This window comes from Schistocerca gregaria, chromosome 6 (genome assembly GCF_023897955.1).
Source record: "Schistocerca gregaria isolate iqSchGreg1 chromosome 6, iqSchGreg1.2, whole genome shotgun sequence".
NCBI classification, from domain to species: Eukaryota; Metazoa; Arthropoda; class Insecta; order Orthoptera; family Acrididae; genus Schistocerca; species Schistocerca gregaria.
In genome coordinates, this window is record NC_064925.1 from 542,452,412 (window position 1) to 542,473,686 (window position 21,275).

At 45.1% G+C, this 21,275-nt stretch overlaps 1 protein-coding gene across 1 annotated transcript in view; it reads left to right on the forward strand.

Annotated features, from left to right (window-relative positions):
* The window catches only part of LOC126278459 (uncharacterized), a 50,042-nt gene that overhangs the window by 17,138 nt on the left and 11,629 nt on the right, over positions 1-21,275 (forward strand). Inside the window, exons 2-3 of the mRNA XM_049978591.1 lie at positions 12,295-12,518; positions 20,525-20,826. Of these exons, the coding sequence (XP_049834548.1) occupies positions 12,295-12,518; positions 20,525-20,826 (526 nt within the window). The remainder of the gene's footprint in view (positions 1-12,294; positions 12,519-20,524; positions 20,827-21,275) is intronic.

Below are 21,275 nucleotides of genomic sequence, written 5' to 3' on the forward strand. Positions count from 1 at the left end.
TAGCTGCTCTTCAGCCTACAGTTTTTGAACGTAACAGTCGTGTTAATAACATATTTAAGTGAAAAAATTATGTATTGAAATTTCTGGGTGATGCTGATGCGGTGGTGTTAGCGTCTTTTGGTGAATTTGCACTGAAGAGACTAGTTGCAGGAGACGATGCTGACGCGGTTTCAGCTTGATGATCAGCTCCAATTAATGGGTGAACCTTCGCGGATCGCGGTACCACCGTGGAGTGTGAAACGAAGGATAAGAACAGAGAGCTGGCACTGAAGTTGTAGGGAAGAAGAATTGTTGCTCGTGTGGTTGTGAGAAGGGTATGGCGACGGAAGGAATCTAAATGGCTCTGAGCACTATGGGACTTAACATCTGGGGTCATCAGTCCCCTAGAACTTAGAACTAGTTAAACCTAACTAACCTAAGGACATCATACACATCCAAGCCCGAGGCAGGATTCGAACTTGCGACCGTAGCGGTCGAGCTGTTACAGACTGAAGCGCCTAGAACCGCTCTGCCACACCGGCCATCACCGAAGGAATCAACGGGCCTGTGAAGCCTGACCAACAGGCATTACATGCATTGATCAAAAATGATAGTGCATTGAGAATGGCTAGTTTCTAGCTGAAACCTAGATCTTCCAATAAAATTTATAAAGGACGACTGATAGCTGAAATCTATTATTTACAAGTCAACATAACAGTCGCTGCGTGCAACAGTCTTCTGAATGGAAGGTAACCTGATGAAATATACTTAAATTTTACACAAAAATATCATTGCTATCAATTCCGCGTTCTAATCAGTTTTATGTAGCTAGTATCACGTGAGCTGCACTACTTTTAGGAGCGCCTCAAACTCTGATAGTTTCTTGCGAATTCCGTGGCAGTTAATCGCTACGATTTAGACGGCGTTTATTTGGATATTCTACTGACACTTCTGGGTCTGCCTTCTGCCATCTACTACAGTTATCATTAAGTGGACTAGTCGGTGAGTCACCCAACCTAAAAAACACCCTTGTGTGTTCAACACACACAAATCAGCTGCCTGGGTAGCAGCCTCTGACATACAGTGAGGTGACAAAAGTCATGGGATCCTTTTAATATCGTTTCGGACATACTTTTGCCTGGTGTAGTGCGGCAGCTCGCCGTGACATGGACTCAGCAAGTCGCTGGAAGTCCCTTGCACAAATATTGAGCCATTCTGCCTCTATAGCCGTCAATAGTTGCGAAAGTATTGCCGGTGTAGGATTTTGTGCATTAACTGACCTCTCGATTATGTCTCATAAATGTTCGATGGGTGTCCAGATCACTCGCTCGAATTGTCCAGAACATTCCTCAAACCAATTGCGATCAGTTGTGGCCCAGTGACACAGAGCATTGCACATCCACAAAAATTCCATCGTTACTTGGAAAAATTAGGCTGCCATTCGTCTTCAAGTAGCCAAACAGCCATTTCCAGTCATGATCGGTTCAGCACAGTGCATACCATAATGGAGTCACCACCAACGTGCACAGCGCCTTGTTGAAAACTTGGGTCCATGGCTTCGCGGGGTCTGCGCTACACACTAACCCTACCATCAGCTCTTACCAACTGAAATTCGGACTAATATGTCCAGGCCACGGCTTTCCACTCGTCTAGGGTACAACCGATAAGATTACGAGCCCAGGAGGAACGCTGTAGATGATGTACCGTTAGCAGAGGCACTCGCATCGGCCGTCTGCTGCCATAGCCAATTACATTTCGCCACACTGATCTAACGGATATGTTCGTCGTACGTCCCACATTAAGTTCTGTTGTTACTTTACGCAATCTTGCTTGTCTTTTAGCACTGATACCTCTACACGAACGCCCCTGCTTTCGGTCGTTAAGTGAAGGTCGTCGGCCACTGCGTTGTCCGTGGTGGGAGGTAATGCCTGGAATTTGGAGTTCTCGGCACACTCTTTACACTGCGTATATCGGAATATTGAATTAGCTAACGATTTCCGAAATGGAACGTCCCATGCATGTAGCTCCAACTACCACTCCACGTTCAAAGTTCGTTAGTTCCCGTTGTGAGGCCATGATCACGTCGGAAGATTTTTCACATAAATCACCCGAGTGGTAATGACAGTCTCGTTTCTTTGTGTATGATTTTTTTTAAGTAGGTGTGGTAACTCCAGCGCTATCGCCTTTGCTGATTTTGTTGCTTGTATGGGATTTAGGGTAAACGGGTACACTTCTTTGTTTATAACTCATATAAGACAGGAGTAGGGCTCGTATTTGAGTCCTCGCATGTGCGTTGTTGGTGGGCGTAGTTCACTGAAGGTGGTATGCAGCTGCATAGAGTGGCGATGGGATGTCGGTTGTCTTAGACGTGAAGTATAGACCGTGACCCTGATACTTGCGCCACCTGTCCAGTTCAACTGTTTCTAGCGTGTCCAACTGCCGAGTTGCGCCGCGTAAGTTGTTTATTGTGTCGGACATTTTCTGTGCTTTGTCTTTGACTTTTTGCTGCAGATACTTTAACTGTACTGCGTCGGGAAGTTCCATTGGGCGTACCCACCAGCGGGCTCTCCGTGTCATCTTTACACTTTTTACAGATCTAAAAACACTCCAATTGTCATCTTGCGTTTATTAAAGTTTTCATGTACCCCTGCAGTAATGCTTAGGAGTTGGAGTTCTGGTGACAAGCGCCTCTGCAAACCAAATTTTTCAGGGCAGATAACCTCTTGTTGAGTCAGGTCAGCATTAATTTTCTTCAGTGGAATTCGTTCAAATCTTTCCCCCAAAGTCGGCAGAAGAAGAATGGCACGATAATTATTGGGCTACGGCAGGTCTTTGGTCGGCTTTGGGATGAGTGTAATGGGTGTCACTCTCCAGGCTCCTGGGAAGTATTCTTGCTGAAGCCAGCCATTGATGATCCTCCCAATCAAGACTAATGGTTTTTGAGGAAGATGTTTGAGATCCTCGTTGGTGATAAAATCGGTTCCTGGGGAGTTGTTGATCGTCCTTCTAATGACCTACTTCACTTCTGTTGGCGTGGTGAGCAGTGGCTGCGTTCAAGTGAGACTGGCTTGGCATGCTACCAGAAGTCCAAGGACGCGGTCTTCAAAGCAGACAAACTGTTCGTTGTTGACTGATGGTAGTGGGGGCGTCTTCATTCGATCTTGATATATTTCTGCATAAAGGTCCGCATATGCCAGGGCATCGAACAACAGCCCTTGAAGGCCTTGGATAGCTCGTTTAGGTAGCAGCTGCTGTCGTAAATTTCTCAGAATCTGCCATTCCTCCCGTGTGCGAAGTAAGAAGTCCGATGTGGTTTGTTCACAGACTCCTTGTCGCGATTCTGCCACAGATTTGTGGAGCTTTCTGTTAAATCTATGAAGTACTCGTCTGTCCACCAGATTTCGGAACCTGATCCAGCGTCGTCGGGTTCGGTTCCGTTGTGTCTTGAAATCTTGAAGTATGTATGGGAAAGCTTTGAAATTAATATCCATCTGGAATCTTGTGTAGTGCCTCTGGCTTTCGCCATCTTTATTTTGACGGAGAGAGTCTGTAGAGCGTCACTCGCCAGGTTAGCCGACAGTCCTAATGCGCTACTTCCTGGACTCGGGTAGGCGCGCCGGCCCCCGATCGAATCCACGACGAGAGCCGGTGTGCAGGCCAGCATGGATGTGGTTTTTAGGCGGTTTTCCACATCCCCCTAGGTGAATACCGGGCTGGTCCCCACGTTCCGCCTCAGTTCCACGTCTCGCAGACATCTGAACACTTTCGCACTATTCCATGGATTACACTCGTAGCAGACAGTTGGGGTACACTAACTCCGTCCCGGGGGGTAGGGGGTGGCGGCAGGAAGTGTATCCGACCACCCCTTAAACTAACACTGCCACATCCGATTAACTATACCGACCCTGCGTCTCCGCGGGAACAACGGCACAAGCAAGAGAAAGAAAAGAAAGAAAGGCTGTAAAGCGTCGTCGATGGCTGCTCTGGTGGAGCAGCGATCCATAGTCTGCCTGGTATTATTGGTCAAACAGGGCTCGTTTTGGTCCCCGTCGACAGTGCTTGTGATTGTGGGAGATAGATGTAAAGGCTTACAGGCTTACAGGCTTATATTCCGATAAGAGGTCATTTATTGACCATAACTGGAGATTGGCACTCTGATGTTGTTCACAACTACGATTTCTAAAACATCTAGATATTGGTGTGTGAAAGGCGGTATCCTCGTGGGTTCCCCTGGGCCGATAACATTAATCTCCATTTCTTCATCTAATTCGAAGAGTCGTTGTCCTTTTGGGTTGGTCCTCCAAGAGATCCAAGCCTTGTGTTACTATTGACATCGGCGACATGGAGGACTCTGTCAGAGTCATCCAGGAGACGGCGCAAGTCGTCAGAGACTAGCTGTTTATTAGGGCTGATGTACGCCGCTATGCAGGGTGAGTTTTCGATCGCCGTTGCGATGGTACTGCCGTGGCTTCGCTGTTTCCAAGCTGTGGTAACTGTTCTTTGTGATGCCTGATTTGTCGGCCGATGACGCCTCCACGTTGTCCTGTCCTATCCGTACGGTAAATATACATGTTGGGAATTCGGAAGTTACGCCGACTCCTTGGAGATGCCTCTGTGACATGAAAGCAACATCGATTCTGAGGCGTATCAGAAAATCCCTCAGTTCGGTCTTCTTTGTCTTTACGCAGTTTGCACCCCAAATGAATAGCCGCAGGAGTGGTGGTTTGGCCTTGTGACTCCATCTAAGGCTATACAAGGGCTTTAAACCAGTCTTCCGAGAGCGTTTCGACGGTGTTCAGCTTTTTGCTGCAAGGTGGTCAGCGGTTTCACGATGTCCGTGAGAGCTGGTGCTAGTGGACCGCGGGGCAGTTCTCTGGCGCTGTGTTGAGGAGGTGGGAACGCCGCATCTGCGTAAGTTCTCGGGCGTCGCTGTGGACGTCGATCTCTGTGGCTTTCCTGTTCCTCGAGGTGAACGCGTGGAGGCGGAAGTTGTGGTGATGCCTGGTCCGGGGCGTCCAGTACCTACTCGCCACGACCACGACGAGAAATCACGGTTGTGCTTCCAGGTGGGTGGTTGTTCGGTTTCAGTAGGTATTTCTTGAGCAGTTCTTGGTACCTGATACATCTCTTGTACGAGGCAGAGTGATTCTCGCCGCAATTTGCCACACGTCGGTTTCTCTGTTTTGAAAGCTCGGAGTCCGCTGAGGTTTGGTGACGACCGCGACACGGTTGGCAGAAGTATTTGTGCGGTGTGTGTCCATAGTGATGGCAGAGCTTACATTGCACTGGGCCTCTCTGCTGTTGTATGTTCCCACTCGAAACCTAGTGTAAAGCAAGAAGCGAAGATCGTATATCTTGCCAGCGTTCCTGCCTTCCGGAGGTCTCACACAGTAAGCTTATTGTGGGATAAGCTGCTTTGTTTTTTTTTTTTATTGATGGACGATGTTCATGTTAAATACAACTACCTGGTGCGTCTTCAGAACTTCTGAACCTGGTATCTGCTCTGGAAGCTGTAATATTGTAATTGACTTCTGTGTGTTATTTAATGTCCTGATATGTAGAACCAAATGTAATACTTGCGCGTATTTTGTATTCTCTGAATTGGTTTACAGAACATACTGTCATGCAAAGCCAACTGTAATATTCTTATACTATACTATTAATAATGAGCAATGTAACAAACAGAAATACAGTTACCTATCAGGACAGCAAAACCACAAAAACAAGTTAATAACCGTGTGTGTCAACCCAAGGAATAACCATCATACTTTAATTCGTTTCTTCAAATAAGTCATTAGTTCAGAGGTATGGAAAATAACAATAGTTAGATTACTATTCTGCATCGATAACAATATACGGGGTTGGTGGTACACTATTATTCTCCAGTATAATTAGGCACACGGAATGAAGCTGAGTAGGACAGCAGAAAAGATTGCAACTCCCTACTTACCTAACAGACTTCACTTTAGATTTAGATAAGAGATGGTTCAGCAACACAAGAAAAGTTTAGCCGCTCGAAACAAAACTACAGTACCCAATTGTTTAAGCAAAAAGACTGATTTCATGAAAGCAAAAGTAAATTTCGACAGGGGGGGGGGGGGTTTCTACATAAACACATTTGGTACTCAACATTTCATTGATTCACTATAAACTGTTTAACGTTCCTATTTATCACCATTAATCATCAACTTAGTATTTCCTTTCATTAATACGTAATGTGCAAGCAGCAAACAATTTAATGTGGTCTCTGAATCGGGCATAACCTTACGTAATCATTTTAACACAGAAAGTAATAGCAATGTTAATTATGAAGTCGTCAGTTATTCTTTACATCAATTATTTCACTAGTTAATCACTGATCTTCCAACAATATATTAAAGTTTTCACAGTCTTGACTGAATACAGGTCACTCGGAATTTTCATTTACCAGATTAGGATCCTGCTTGGTTTATGAGCGGGATACATCACCATGTGGACACAATTGTTAATTTGGATGATAATTATTATTCTTAAAGCACATTTCAACTTACTGGCACACACTGTAATACATAGCTAAAATGTCGTACCATGTAAGCTGTGGTCAGCGTTGGTGGCAACAACTGCATTAATATCAGAACGGCCAAGAGCAGTTATCCATGTCGGACTTATTTCCTCTTCATAGCGGTGGTCCATCTTATAATCAATAGCCCGTTTTTCTCCCCATGCCAGGCCGTGATAAACTGCAGTTTCCAACCGAGGCAAGATGCAACAATATGGTGCACTCCACACTATGCTGGCGCTGTACGTGCTTCCTCTAAGATCACTGGCCACCGACTGACGTTTTTCGCGCCCGCCAAAGCACACCAAACGTTTCCGCTCCCACCTTTTCCTACGCTTACAAAGCTTTCCTTACCTCACGGAACTACTCCATCTTTTATACTACACATATCTCATACAGCCCTAAGTGAGTGCCAGTAACTATTACATACATAATTACATTATAGCACCTTTCTACATTTAATAATTATAAGAAATAGATATTTTTGCAATATTTAAAATTAAATATTACACCCTTTTTCTTAATATGTACATTCATTTTAATCCTATCAAAGAGTTTCAGTATCAATTTCGCTTCAAACAAGATGTCTCTACTTTTGCTTTAGCTGTTTCAATAAAATATTTACAAAATTTTTTTAAAAATTATGAACAGCAACGTCACAAAGCCTTTTGATAACAACCTTCAGTTCTCGGTCTTCGGTTGACTGATGCATAAAGAACGGTTTTTTAATGAGCGCGGAAAACTTTATGATGGTCAGAGCAGGTCTTAAAGTGATATTTGATGCGATTTTTTTGGTAAACGGCCTTGAGTGCACCCTCCAGATGTGCCTTCAGGGCTTTGTTCACTTCTAAGTAATTTGATGTTTGGAACAGCTGAAGTTGTGTTACGGGGATTACCCATGGTGACATCGTTATGACTCTGTCCTTGATGGGGTTGTAGGTTGTCGTGGGTGGTGTGCCTGGTTGGTGTAGGAGAGTATCCGCTGAAAAGTTGCATGTCTGCTTCCACTCTTCCGTTTCGTGAGTTTTGGTCATCCGATGCTTGTGCTTTCCTCCGTCGTTTATACTGCACAGTCGTCAATTCGTCATTGTCAGCTGATGAGTGGTAATCTTCTTCAATCGCAGCTACCGCTTCTGCCTGACGTAGCGCCATGTTGTGAGCACCGACATTCGCGTGTTGGTGGGATTTTTATTGCAGTTCCTGCTGTGCTACAGTGGGAAGCATGGCGTACAATATTGAAGAAGACCGATTTGTATTCTTCGATCGGCGGATGGCAACAATTCCTGCCCTATACGCGGTTTCCTTCTCAGTCCCAGTTGATAGTGTTGTCCTCTGTGAAACTATGTCCATAATCTGGTTTGTCGTCAGCTATGACCTTCTGAGCGGTGCGTAGTCGTCGCAGGTGGAGCGGCCAATGGGGCCGCCGACGGAGCAGGCAGCAGGCAGCAGGCAGCAGGCAGCAGGCAGCAGGCACCGCCGGCCGGCGATCTGCCTCGTCCTGAGGGACGCGCCCTTAGCGCTAGCATTTCACCCGGAGCAAGTCCTGCCCATTCATCCCCCTCCATGCCAATCCGTAGTGTAAGGCCCTCCCCAAACAGCCGCCAGTTCCGCAGACTGGAAGACGCTACATCAAACTTGTTATCGTCAGAGTCCAACACATGTTAGACTGTGATGAAAATCAGTAATAATAAGAAATTTAAGCTTTTCTGGATATTAATATACACTCCTGGAAATTGAAATAAGAACACCGTGAATTCATTGTCCCAGGAAGGGGAAACTTTATTGACACATTCCTGGGGTCAGATACATCACATGATCACACTGACAGAACCACAGGCACATAGACACAGGCAACAGAGCATGCACAATGTCGGCACTAGTACAGTGCATATCCACATTTCACAGCAATGCAGGCTGCTATTCTCCCATGGAGACGATCGTAGAGATGCTGGATGTAGTCCTGTGGAACGGCTTGCCATGCCATTTCCACCTGGCGCCTCAGTTGGACCAGCGTTCGTGCTGGACGTGCAGACCGCGTGAGACGACGCTTCATCCAGTCCCAAACATGCTCAATGGGGGACAGATCCGGAGATCTTGCTGGCCAGGGTAGTTGACTTACACCTTATAGAGCACGTTGGGTGGCACGGGATACATGCGGACGTGCATTGTCCTGTTGGAACAGCAAGTTCCCTTGCCGGTCTAGGAATGGTAGAACGATGGGTTCGATGACGGTTTGGATGTACCGTGCACTATTCAGTGTCCCCTCGACGATCACCAGAGGTGTACGGCCAGTGTAGGAGATCGCTCCCCACACCATGATGCCGGGTGTTGGCCCTGTGTGCCTCGGTCGTATGCAGTCCTGATTGTGGCGCTCACCTGCACGGCGCCAAACACGCATACGACCATCATTGACACCAAGGCAGAAGCGACTCTCATCGCTGAAGACGACCCGTCTCCATTCGTCCCTCCATTCACCCTGTCGCGACACCACTGGAGGCGGGCTGCACGATGTTGGGTCGTGAGCGGAAGACGGCCTAACGGTGTGCGGGACCGTAGCCCAGCATCATGGAGACGGTTGCGAATGGTCCTCGCCGATACCCCAGGAGCAACAGTGTCCCTAATTTGCTGGGAAGTGGCGGTGCGGTCCCCTACGGCACTGCGTAGGATCCTACGGTCTTGGCGTGCATCCGTGCGTCGCTGCGGTCCGGTCCCAGGTCGACGGGCACGTGCACCTTCCGCCGACCACTGGCGACAACATCGATGTACTGTGGAGACCTCACGCCCCACGTGTTGAGCAATTCGGCGGTACGTCCACCCGGCCTCCCGCATGCCCACTATACGCCCTCGCTCAAAGTCCGTCAACTGCACATACGGTTCACGTCCACGCTGTCGCGGCATGCTACCAGTGTTAAAGACTGCGATGGAGCTCCGTATGCCACGGCAAACTGGCTGACACTGACGGCGGCGGTGCACAAATGCTGCGCAGCTAGCGCCATTCGACGGCCAACACCGCGGTTCCTGGTGTGTCCGCTGTGCCGTGCGTGTGATCATTGCTTGTACAGCCCTCTCGCAGTGTCCGGAGCAATTATGGTGGGTCTGACACACCGGTGTCAATGTGTTCTTTTTTCCCTTTCCAGGAGTGTAATATGAATGTACATTATTAAAGAAATAAAAATATTTACAGAGAATTGAAAGCATCGCCAGCAATAGAGAAAAAAATAACGTGATGTTCTTTAAGGCAATAAGGACAAATTTTCCTTAACTAATTCACTTATTATAATACGTTTATTTGAGGGTAACAGCAGAGCAAACACACGATGTGAAAACAATGGTTTGGAATCTGTTATGTCGGTACTCAAGCCACGGATGCAGTCGAATAACAAGGTTGTATAAAATCAACGTGATATAGAAATAAGTCAAAGTCGTTTTGTTTATGTAGGACCTCATAGTAGCTCAAGAAAATTGAAGAATATAAGAGTGCCATAAAGGAGAAATGCCTAATGAAAGCAGTAAGATATTTGCTTGTATGACATATTTCGTTAATATTTGCATCTGTAATGGGTGAATTTTAATTTGTAAATTCTTTCAATGCCACACTTGCATCAGGCCGTTGTGGCCGATCGGTTCTAGACGCTTCAGTCTGGAACCGCGCGACCGCTACGGTCGCAGGTTCCAATCCTGCCTCTGGCATGGATGTGTGTGATGTCCTTAGGTTAGTTTGGTTTAAGTAGTTCTAAGTTGTAGGGGACTGATGAGCTCAGATGTTAAGTCCCATAGTGCTCAGAGCGGTTCCAGACGGCTCACATATACTGTCTGAGTTCTGAAACTTAAGTGTCAAGTATACTGAGGTTCCTCTTTCTCCAATCAAATTATTCTTTGAGGGTAGGTTTTTCCTGTTTTAGCTTTGGGTGATTTTTCTCACAAATAAGTATGTTTCTTCGTGGGCTATTCATCTGAATACTGAGTTCTCGTATTTAAAGAATTCAGTGCTAAATTGTTTTCTCTCGCGTTTGCTATGGAAGTACTTGGCACAGCTGAGGCCAATTGTGCACGTTTTTTTGTAACGTGTCTTTTAATTATCTGACAAAAATTTAATACCTAGGAAGATACGAATTTAACATTCACTCCAAGTGCAGCCGATCGCGGTAAACCACGTGGGTCAACTGGAACGTTGCCCAGGCGCCGAACAAAGACCGGGAAAACCAGGGGTGAGTGGGCGGGGATTGTTCCGGGTGAAATCCTAGCGCAAACGATTCCTTCCTGCAGGATCGGGGCCACTATCTGAGCAACACCGACGCAAAGGAAGGCGTCGGCGCTTGTTCGTGACGTCACGTCAGCTAGGCACGGCGAACGCCAGGTCTGTTGCAGGCATACTCATAATGGTGGTGTCTATCTCTCTGACGCAGGAAAATGTGAAACTATTGGCAGTAGTTGACCAACACACATTGCTCTGAGAGATTTCTGCAATCAATTAATTGTACAATTAATTGCCCTTCTTAACAAATAGTGTACTCCTGAACTTAAATTTCCACCTGTTTTAAGGATTGACATACAAAAACAACTTCATGGTCCAGCAGCAACAGAATTCGTGCTTTTTTACCTTATTTGTAAATATGAGGAAGTTAAGTTTCTACTGGGTTGCTTTTACAAGAAACTGTGAACATATTGGTGCTCTTCTTAAGGTATTTTGGTTTACTATGGGGTGAGGAGCACTGAATGTTAATGAAATATCTTGCGGTTGTACACGTTGGGGGAAGGGGTGGGGGTCAGAAGAAGAGGCAAAAGAGAGATGCTTGTTTTATCAAATAAATTTTTTTATCTTATAAAGTTTCTCCTTTCAGATGCAAGAGGGGAATATTTACCTTTTCTAATGTGTATGTTTAAAAAAGTTTAAGCTCAGCAGTATTTTCGATGAATGAAGCTATTTTGTTTCCTGTTTAGAATTCCCTTCGTTGAAAACGACTGTAATCTAACGACTGGCAACAGTTGGACATTTACACATGTAAATTAGTTCACATTTCCAGTGACGATGTCAAACGAAAATAAATAAATAAAAGAAACGAGTTCATTGTAAGGGGGTTGGGGTAAGTTTCGATAACAAACTGGATCAAGTAAATATAGTTACTTGAATGTAAAATTTCCGAAGCTTGCAATGGGGCAAAGCATCTTCTCATATTGATCTACGTTTATTCCGACAGGATTCAATAATAGAGAACTACGATCTTCATTTGCAGCTTTAGGATAGTAAGAAAATCTTTCATCTAAATAAAACTGCAGAATCCAAAACAATACCAAACATTTTGTCCAAAAATAAGAGATTTATAGTGATAAGCACGCCCAAGCGTTTCTGCCTGCAACAGACCTGGCGCTCGCCGTGCCTCGCTGACGTGACGTCATCAACAAGCGCCGAGGCCTTCCTTTGAGTCGGGGTTGGTCTGAGCCGCGCGCGCTCCGAGCTCCGTGCGTCGCCGCAACATGCATTACTCTCTGCGGACGACTGCTCCGCCAGTGTAACGCCCTGCTGTACCTTGTGGATGTGATACTTCCGGATATCGCTGTCCCATGAGTTTTGCCACCTCGTTGTGTGTAACTTTTTCCGTACAGCGTAAAGTGATTTGAAGAGTGTAGATGTAGGGATGTTAGTGTTTTGTGGAAGGAGTCGGTCACAAACCTGTGCTGGTGTTTGTACACTGTCACGAACCGGTCATGAGCTGACGTTCCTGAGCCGCCGCCGGTGCTGCCACCTGCCTGACCAGCGCTCCACGTTTCCCCTGCAGGAACCCTGGTGGCGCTGGCAGCGTGCATCGCGCTGGCCCACACGTCCACCGGAGCGGCCGGCACCACAACGCCGCCTGCGCCGAGACCACAGCCGCTGCCCCAACCACAGCCGCACAAGGAGGAGGAGCACGTGGACTTCCTGGCACAGCCACTGCCTCTGCCTTCGGCAGCCCCTCAGCCTCCAATGACTGACAGCACTGCCCTCCAACTAATCTCCGATCTGGTGAGTTACCGAAACGGTTTACCATTTCCACCATTTCTCATGACTACCAAAGGTCACAGTTGTGTTTAACCCACATGCTACAATTTTTATGTTAATTTTGATTTCGATCTTACCATTGTATCTCACATGTTATATGATTACCGTCGTTACTTACAGCATATATTCACAATGTTGTCATCCCATGATCATCAACCGATTTCCCTCACACATACATCCCCATCCCCCCCCCCCCCCCCGTCCTCACCCACCCACACACACACACACACACACACACACACACATACGTATACAGGTATGTACAGATACACTCATGTTACAATTACGAGGGTAATCCCAAAAGTTAGGTCTCCTATTTTTTTATAAGTACATAGAGCTGTTTATTTCTACAATGGTTTATATTGAAACCTTCCCGTCTCCTCTATATCTCTTTTGTTACGCAACCTTCTCTTTTACAATGACCTATGAAACCTTCCTTAGGATTTCTACCTCTTGCTTAATAATAACAAATGAAATCTTCCCTTTGAAATTAATTCTCTTTCTCAATCTTCGCATACTTTAAATGCTGCTTATTAAAAGTGATTTTCTGATTATTCCGACGAAACCTGGAACGTGTCGTCGTCGTGGCCTTCAGTCGTTACCTGCAATAGCCCAAAACTGTTCCTTACGTTTTTTTTTTTACTGTTACTGGATCGCCATCTCACTGCTACATCGAATTGCCACATGAAGATACTTACTCTGTTTTACTATACTCTATTAGCTGCTGGTGGGTTGTCATAATAAGTGGCTGTATTTATTACCAAAGCTGACGTTATTCTTTAATAGCAAAGCTCATGTTATTCTTTAATAGCAAAGCTGACGTTATTCTTTAATTAATTTGACTGAAGTTACGTAATTCATAGTTAAACTTTTTCTTGACAACAACAAAATTTTGCAAAGTTTTACGTTCATGGTTTTTGAGATGCATTATAATCAGTAATGCAATATTGCTGGCAAAAATTAATTATATTCTGAATGAAATGATTTTACAAACGTTCAAATGGGATGTACCTTTTACAATAATCTTACAACTAGCAATGCGCAAACACACCTTCTGTAGTACTGAGTTTCTCAAAAAATTAATTCATTATTATTAGTTCCTCTTATGATAATAGTTAGCTGATGTCTCTGTACATCCGTTTATAATATCTTGTAAATCATAGTTGGTGGCTGGCAGGCATACCGCTCCTCTCAACCTTTCGCTTCAGACCTGCTACCGACTCGCTTCACATCTCGCTTACTACAGACTTCATACGAACGCTAAAGTGCGGTCTCTCCTGCCAACAATGTTTTTTGGTGCAGACAATCTCTGCTACCATTACATAATGTATCGTAGCGCCGTCTTTCCCGCTCTTTTCTTAAAATGTATCCATACGCTGTCTCTTCCGCCCTTTTAAAAATTATATCAATGTGCGGTCTCTCTTGCCAACAATGCTTTGGTACAGACATTCCCTGCTGCCACAATTATTTCCAACATGACAAATATAAATTATTCCTACTCAAACCTTTCTTTTTTTGTCATCAGTCTACTGACTGGTTTGATGCGGCCGCCCACGAATTCCTTTCCTGTGCTAACCTCTTCATCTCAGAGTAGCACTTGCAACCTACGTCCTCAATTATTTGCTTGACTTATTCCAATCTCTGTCTTCCTCTACAGTTTTTGCCCTCTACAGCTCCCTATAGTACCATGGAAGTCATTCCCTCATGTCTTAACAGATGTCCTATCATACTGTCCCTTCTCCTTATCAGTGTTTTCCACATATTCCTTCCCTCTCCGATTCTGCGTAGGACCTCCTCATTCCTTACCTTATCAGTCCACCTAATTTTCAACATTCGTCTATAGCACCACATCTCAAATGCTTCAATTCTCTTCTGTTCCGGTATTCCCACAGTCCATGATTCACTATCATACAATGCTGTACTCCAGATGTACATCCTCAGAAATTTCTTCCTCAAATTAAGGCCGGTATTTGATATTAGTATACTCTTGGCCAGAAATGCCTTTTTTTCCATAGCGAGTCTGCTTTTGATGTCCTCCTTGCTCTGTCCGTCATTGGTTATTTTACTGCCTAGGTAGCAGAATTCCTTAACTTCATTGACTTCGTTACCATCAATCCTGATGTTAAGTTTCTCGCTGTTGTCATTTCTACTACTTCTCATTACCTTCATCTTTCTCCGATTTACTCTCAAACCATAATGTGTACTCATTAGACTGTTCATTGCGTTCAGCAGATCATTTAATTCTTCTTCACTCAGGATAGCAATGTCATCAGCGAATCGTATCATTGATATCCTTTCACCTTGTATTTTAATTCCACTCCTGAACCTTTCTTTTATTTCCATCATTGCTTCCTCGATGTACAGATTGAAGAGTAGGGGCGAAAGGCTACAGCCTTGTCTTACTCCCTTCTTAATAGGAGCACTTCGTTCTTGATCGTCCACTCTTATTATTCCCTCTTGGTTGTTGTACATATTGTATATGACCCGTCTCTCCCTATAGCTTACACCTACTTTTTTCAGAATCTTGAACAGCTTGCACCATTTTATATTGTCGAACGCTTTTTCCAGGTCGACAAATCCTATGAACGGGTCTTGAGTTTTCTTTCGCCTTGCTTCCATTATTAGCCGTAACGTCAGAATTGCCTCTCTCGTGCCTTTACTTTTCCTAAAGCCAAACTGATCGTCACCTAGCGCATTCTCAATTTTCTTTTCCATTCTTCTGTATATTATTCTTGTAAGCAGCTTCGATGCATGAGCTGTTAAGCTGATTGTGCGAAATTCTGATGGGATCCCTTCTGCCTTATTTGACCGTAAGTCCTCCAAAGCTCTTTTAAATTCCGATTCTAATACTGCATCCCCTATCTCTTCTAAATCGACTCCTGTTTCTTCTTTTATCACATCAGACAAATCTTTGCCCTCTTAGAGGCTTTCAATGTATTCTTTCCACCTATCTGCTCTCTCCTCTGCATTTAACAGTGGAATTCCCGTTGCACTCTTAATGTTACCACCGTTGCTTTTAATGTCACCAAAGGTTGTTTTGACTTTCCTGTATGCTGAGTCTGTCCTTCCGACAATCATATCTTTTTCGATGTCTTCACATTTTTCCTGCAGCCATTTCGTCTTAGCTTCCCTGCACTTCCTATTTACTTCATTCCTCAGCGACTTGTATTTCTGTATTCCTGCTTTTCCCGGAACATGTTTGTACTTCCTCCTTTCATCAATCAACTGAAGTATTTCTTCTGTTACCCATGGCTTCTTCGCAGCTACCTTCTTTGTACCTATGTTTTCCTTCCCAACTTCTGTGATGGCCCTTTTTAGAGATGTCCATTCCTCTTCAACTGTGTTGCCTACTGCGCTATTCCTTATTGCTGTATCTATAGCGTTAGAGAACTTCAAACGTATCTCGTCATTCCTTAGAACTTCCGTATCCCACTTCTTAGCGTATTGATTCTTCCTGACTAATGTCTTGTACTTCAGCCTACTCTTCATCACTACTACATTGTGATCTGAGTCTATATCTGCTCCTGGGTACGCCTTACAATCTAGTATCTGATTTCGGAATCTCTGTCTGACCATGATGTAATCTAATTGAAATCTTCCAGTATCTCCAGGCCTTTTCCAAGTATACCTCCTCCTGTTGTGATTCTTGAGCAGGGTATTCGCTATTACTAGCTGAAACTTGTTACAGAACTCAATTAGTCTTTCTCCTCTTTCATTCCTTGTCCCAAGCCCATATTCTCCTGTAACCTTTTCTTCTACTCCTTCCCCTACAACTGCATTCCAGTCGCCCATGACTATTAGATTTTCGTCCCCATTTACATACTGCATTACACTTTCAATATCCTCATACACTTTCTCTATCTGTTCATCTTCAGCTTGCGACGTCGGCATGTATACCTGAACTATCATTGTCGGTGTTGGTCTGCTGTCGATTCTGGTTAGAACAACCCGGTCACTGAACTGTTCACAGTAACACACCCTCTGCCCTACCTTCCTATTCATAACGAATCCTACACCTGTTATACCATTTTCTGCTGCTGTTGATATTACCCAGTACTCATCTGACCAGAAATCCTTGTCTTCCTTCCACTTCACTTCACTGACCCCTACTATATCTAGATTGAGCCTTTGCATTTCCCTTTTCAGATTTTCTAGTTTCCCTACCACGTTCAAACTTCTGACATTCCACGCCCCGACTCGTAAACATTATCCTTTCGCTGATTATTCAATCTTTTTCTCATGGTAACCTCCCCCTTGGCAGTCCCCTCCCAGAGATCTATTCCGGAATCTTTTGCCAATGGAGAGATCATCATGACACTTCTTCAATTACAGGCCACATGTCCTGTGGATACACATTACGTGTCTTTAATGCAGTGGTTTCCATTGCCTTCTGCATCCTAATGTCGTTGATCATTGCTGATTCTTCCACCTTTAGGGGCAATTTCTCACCCCTAGGACAAGAGAGTGCCCTGAACCTCTATCCGCCCCTCTTTGACAAGGCCGTTGGCAGAATGACGCTGACTTCTTATGCCGGAAGTCTTCGGCCGCCAATGCTGATTATTTATCAAAATTTAGGCAGTGGCGGGGATCGAACCCAGGACCGAAGAGGTTTTGATTATGAATCAAAGACGCTACCCCTAGTCCACAGGTTATACTTAATCCTATTAATAAAATATAAACATCTTTCATAAATTGTGTTTTAACAATAGACAATAGAATAAACACGTCTTACAAGATAAGTTTACAGCTTGAACATTTACCTATTTTTCGACATAATCACAATTTCTGTCAGTGCATTTTTGTAGACGCTATGGACGTTTTTGTATGCCCACGGTATACCAGCTCGCCGCCATGCTGTTCAGAAAGTTATGAACCTCTTCTTTCACCTAGTCATCGGAGCTGAATCGCTTTCCGGCCAAATGTTCTTTTAATCTAGGGAACAGGTGATAGCCACCGGTTGCCAAGTCAGTACTATAGGGTGGGTGGGTGATTATGTTCCACCGAAACCGTTGCAGGAGAGCAACGGTTTACCGAGCGATGTTTGGGCGAGCGTTGTCATGGGGAATGTGTACGCCCCTGCTCAACATTACTCTTCTCCGGTTCTGAATTGCTGGTTTGAGTTTTTTCAGAGTCTCACAGTACGTGTCAGCGTTAATTGTGGTCCCAGTTATTCAGCTCCGACGACGAGGTCAAAGAAGAGGTTCATAACTTTCTGAACAGCATAATGGCGAGCTGGTATGACATGGACATACGAAAAGTGCCACAGCGTCTACAAAAATGCATCGACAGAAATGGTGATTATGTCGAAAAATAGCTAAATGTTCAAGGTGTAAACTGATGTAAACCACTGTAGAAATAAACAGGTCTATGTACTTATAAAAAAATAGGAAACTTTACTTTTGAGATTACCCTTGTATTTAAGTTTTACTACTTATGTGTAGCGTAGAGGTTTAATTTATTTGCCTGACTGAGTCACCCACTGCCGTCCTGTTCTGTAAGGAAGTTCAGTAGCAGTTTGAGTACCTTGTCATTGGTGGTGAACAGAAGTAGAGATCCCTGTGTGGACCAAGCAGAGGTACTGTTAAGTTCAACTCCGGTATTTCAGGTAAAATGCAAGAAACACCAAAGTTCGACTCTCATATTTCAACAGAGTTTGGAACTCATACTTCGTTTAAGTTTCAGAAAAGCCTAAACCATTTTGATATAACAAGAACAGTCCAAACAGAGCCATTATGAAAGTGTGAATTCACAGCAAGGTCAGAAAAGAAAGTTATGAAGTGAAACAGGTAGTTACAAATACTACAGCAAACCGAATTGGCTGGTGATGAGGGCCACACTTAAGTATTAAATGTCTCTACCCATTGCACAAGTGACTCACATTTACAGTGTTTGTGGCATAAACTAGATGCAGGAATGACCATGCACCACAACAGTCTATACTGGGCATTGGGTTTATTTCTTCTCCACTATGACCAGTTAACAGGGAACAAAACGCCTTCTCCATAAAGACAGTATTCCTATCTTCAGCCCTTGATGATGGTATCACCATACCTGCCTCCACTGGCTTGAGGTGGTGATTTGCTGAGAGAGAGGCTCATGGTTCATCTATTTGGATGTTTGTATCCTGTCATCATAGGTTTCTACGTGGCACAATGTGAGAGTACAGGCCGAGATGCTATTGAGGTGGGACAGGAACTTAAGTGGATGGGATGACCTGTGCAAGCTGATATACTGGATACTGAGGAAAGTTATGGTGAGTGGTGGCTATATAGGTGCTGAGGTATTGGGATTGGGATGCCTGTGAGGCGATGCTGGCAGTTCTAATTCCAGAAGCAAATCAAGTGATACTGAGTGATTGTGAACTAAAGTATTTGACACCACCACAATCTAATGAAGATACCTTGTGTCTGCCTGTCTACAGGTGAATCACACCAAAGCTTTCCCCGCAAATATTGCGGAAATGATAAGCGTTATTTATGTTCACTTTTCAAGCAAGGGGTTGGCAGTCAGGGACTCGTATTTTTAGTCAATCAATAGAGTGCGATAACACTCTGAAAGCTTAATTTTTTGTGCAAAAACAATTTTTCAAGAGAACAATGACTGTTTACATTAAAAATCTAAAAGTAGGGCAAATCAGAATGTCAGCAGTGATCGTTGTAGTATTGTAGTCGTGAGTTGTTCACAGGATATCGTATTTTGAAAAATTCCAGCAGTGACACTTGTACAACAGCTGTGGTAGCACACACTAAAGAACCACACAAGTGCATACAATAGATGTGGCTCCTGAGCAGTAACGAGACAGTTGGTCATCACACATTGTGTTCAAAATGACAAAAACAAGCGGCAATGTACGCTTACAATCTGGTATCAAATAACTGCTGCACACGTGCTAGCATTTCAGCAGAGATGTGCGAGCAGGCTGCAGTAATACGTCATTGAATATCATTGGGGGAAGTTGGTATGTCCTTTTAGGCAGCGTCTTTCAGCTTTCCCCACAGAAAAAAAGTCTGCAGGCGTCAAATTTGGAGAACAGGCTTGCCAAGATATGGGTCCTCACAGTTCAGTCCAATGATTTGGAAACAATTCGTGAAGACATGCCGTAGTACTTTGTTCACTATGGGCTGGACAGTCCTCACGTTGGTACCCCATTTGCAGCACAAATACACTTTCTGTTATTACGATCTTTTTATTGGCTAACAATACATGCCCCTGACTACCAATCCATTAAGTGAAAATAGCGCGCTGGATTAGCCGAGCGGTCTTAGGCACTGTACTCATGGACTGTGTGGCTGGTCCTGGTGGAGGTTCGAGTCCTCCCTTGGGCATGGTTGTGTGTGTTTGTCCTTAGGTTAATTTAGGTTAAGTAGTGCGTAAGCTTATGGACTGATGACCATAGAAGTTAAGTCCCGTAAGATTTCACACACATTTGCACATTAAGTGAAAATCGCACCTGCTACGGTCGCAGGTTCGAATCCTGCCTTGGACATGGATGTGTGTGATGTCCTTAGGTTAGTTAGGTTTAAGTAGTTCTACGTTCTAGGGGACTAATGACCACAGCAGTTGAGTCCCATAGTGCTCAGAGCCATATTTTTGAAAATCGCACATCAATAGCACTTTCCATTTCCGCAGTATTTGCAGTGTAAGATTCAGGTGATTCACATGGGCAAATGAGTGAGCCTAGACATGGGAGCCTGAGCGATAACAGTGGTGCAGCCTAGACTCTGGGCTTACTGGGACGGGTGTGGTGCCTGTGCTCTTCTAGCAACTCTGCGGGGCTGTGACCATTGACACCTGTAGTCAGGTATGCAGCAAGGTATCTTGTCAGTACTTCCGCCACTGTCATCAGCCGCAAAACTTTCGTCATTCACGTTCTAAATATCTCGACCAACCACAGTACCTCTGAACTGACACATCTAAATGCACTTTCAGAAATTCTGTTATCCTCTTTACTTGGCCCACTTTCCTTTCAGGTTCGGCAACATGCAGTACAGTGGGTGTCACAAAACCCGCACCCACTGAAAGTGTTCGCCAGCGTCGGAGGGTTGGTGGCGCTGGCGCTAGGGGCGCTGAAGGCGCTGGTGGGCTGGCTGCTGCAGCACTGGGGTATCCCCTGGCTGGCGGGCAGCCCCGCAGAGCAGAGCGAGGACGACGGTGCCCGGCACGTGGCGGCGGCGCTGGCGGACGCCGTGGCGAGCGGCGACTGCCTGCAGAAGGCCGCCTGCCACCTGGGGCACGTGGCCGCCACCTGGCTGCACGTGGCTCCCGCACACAGGTCAGCACGTGGCGTCTTCTCCAGGCTATACTATACTCGGATCGGAATAACGATATGACTGCAGCTGAGAATTTTTCCGGGTTGTATGGCGGTGGTCCATGGAACTCTTCAATCTACATCTACATCTACATTTATACTCCGCAAGCCACCAAACGGTGTGTGGCGGAGGGCACTTTACGTGCACTGTCATTACCTCCCTTTTCTGTTCCAGTCGCGTATGGTTCGCGGGAAGAACGACTGTCTGAAAGCCTCCATGCGCGCTCCAATCTCTCTAATTTTACATTCGTGATCTCCTCGGGAGGTATAAGTAGGGGGAAGCAATATATTCGATACCTGATCCAGAAACGCACCCTCTTGAAACCTGGCGAGTAAGCTATACCGCGATGCAGAGCGCCTCTCTTGCAGAGTCTGCCACTTGAGTTTGCTAAAAATCTCCGCAACGCTATCAC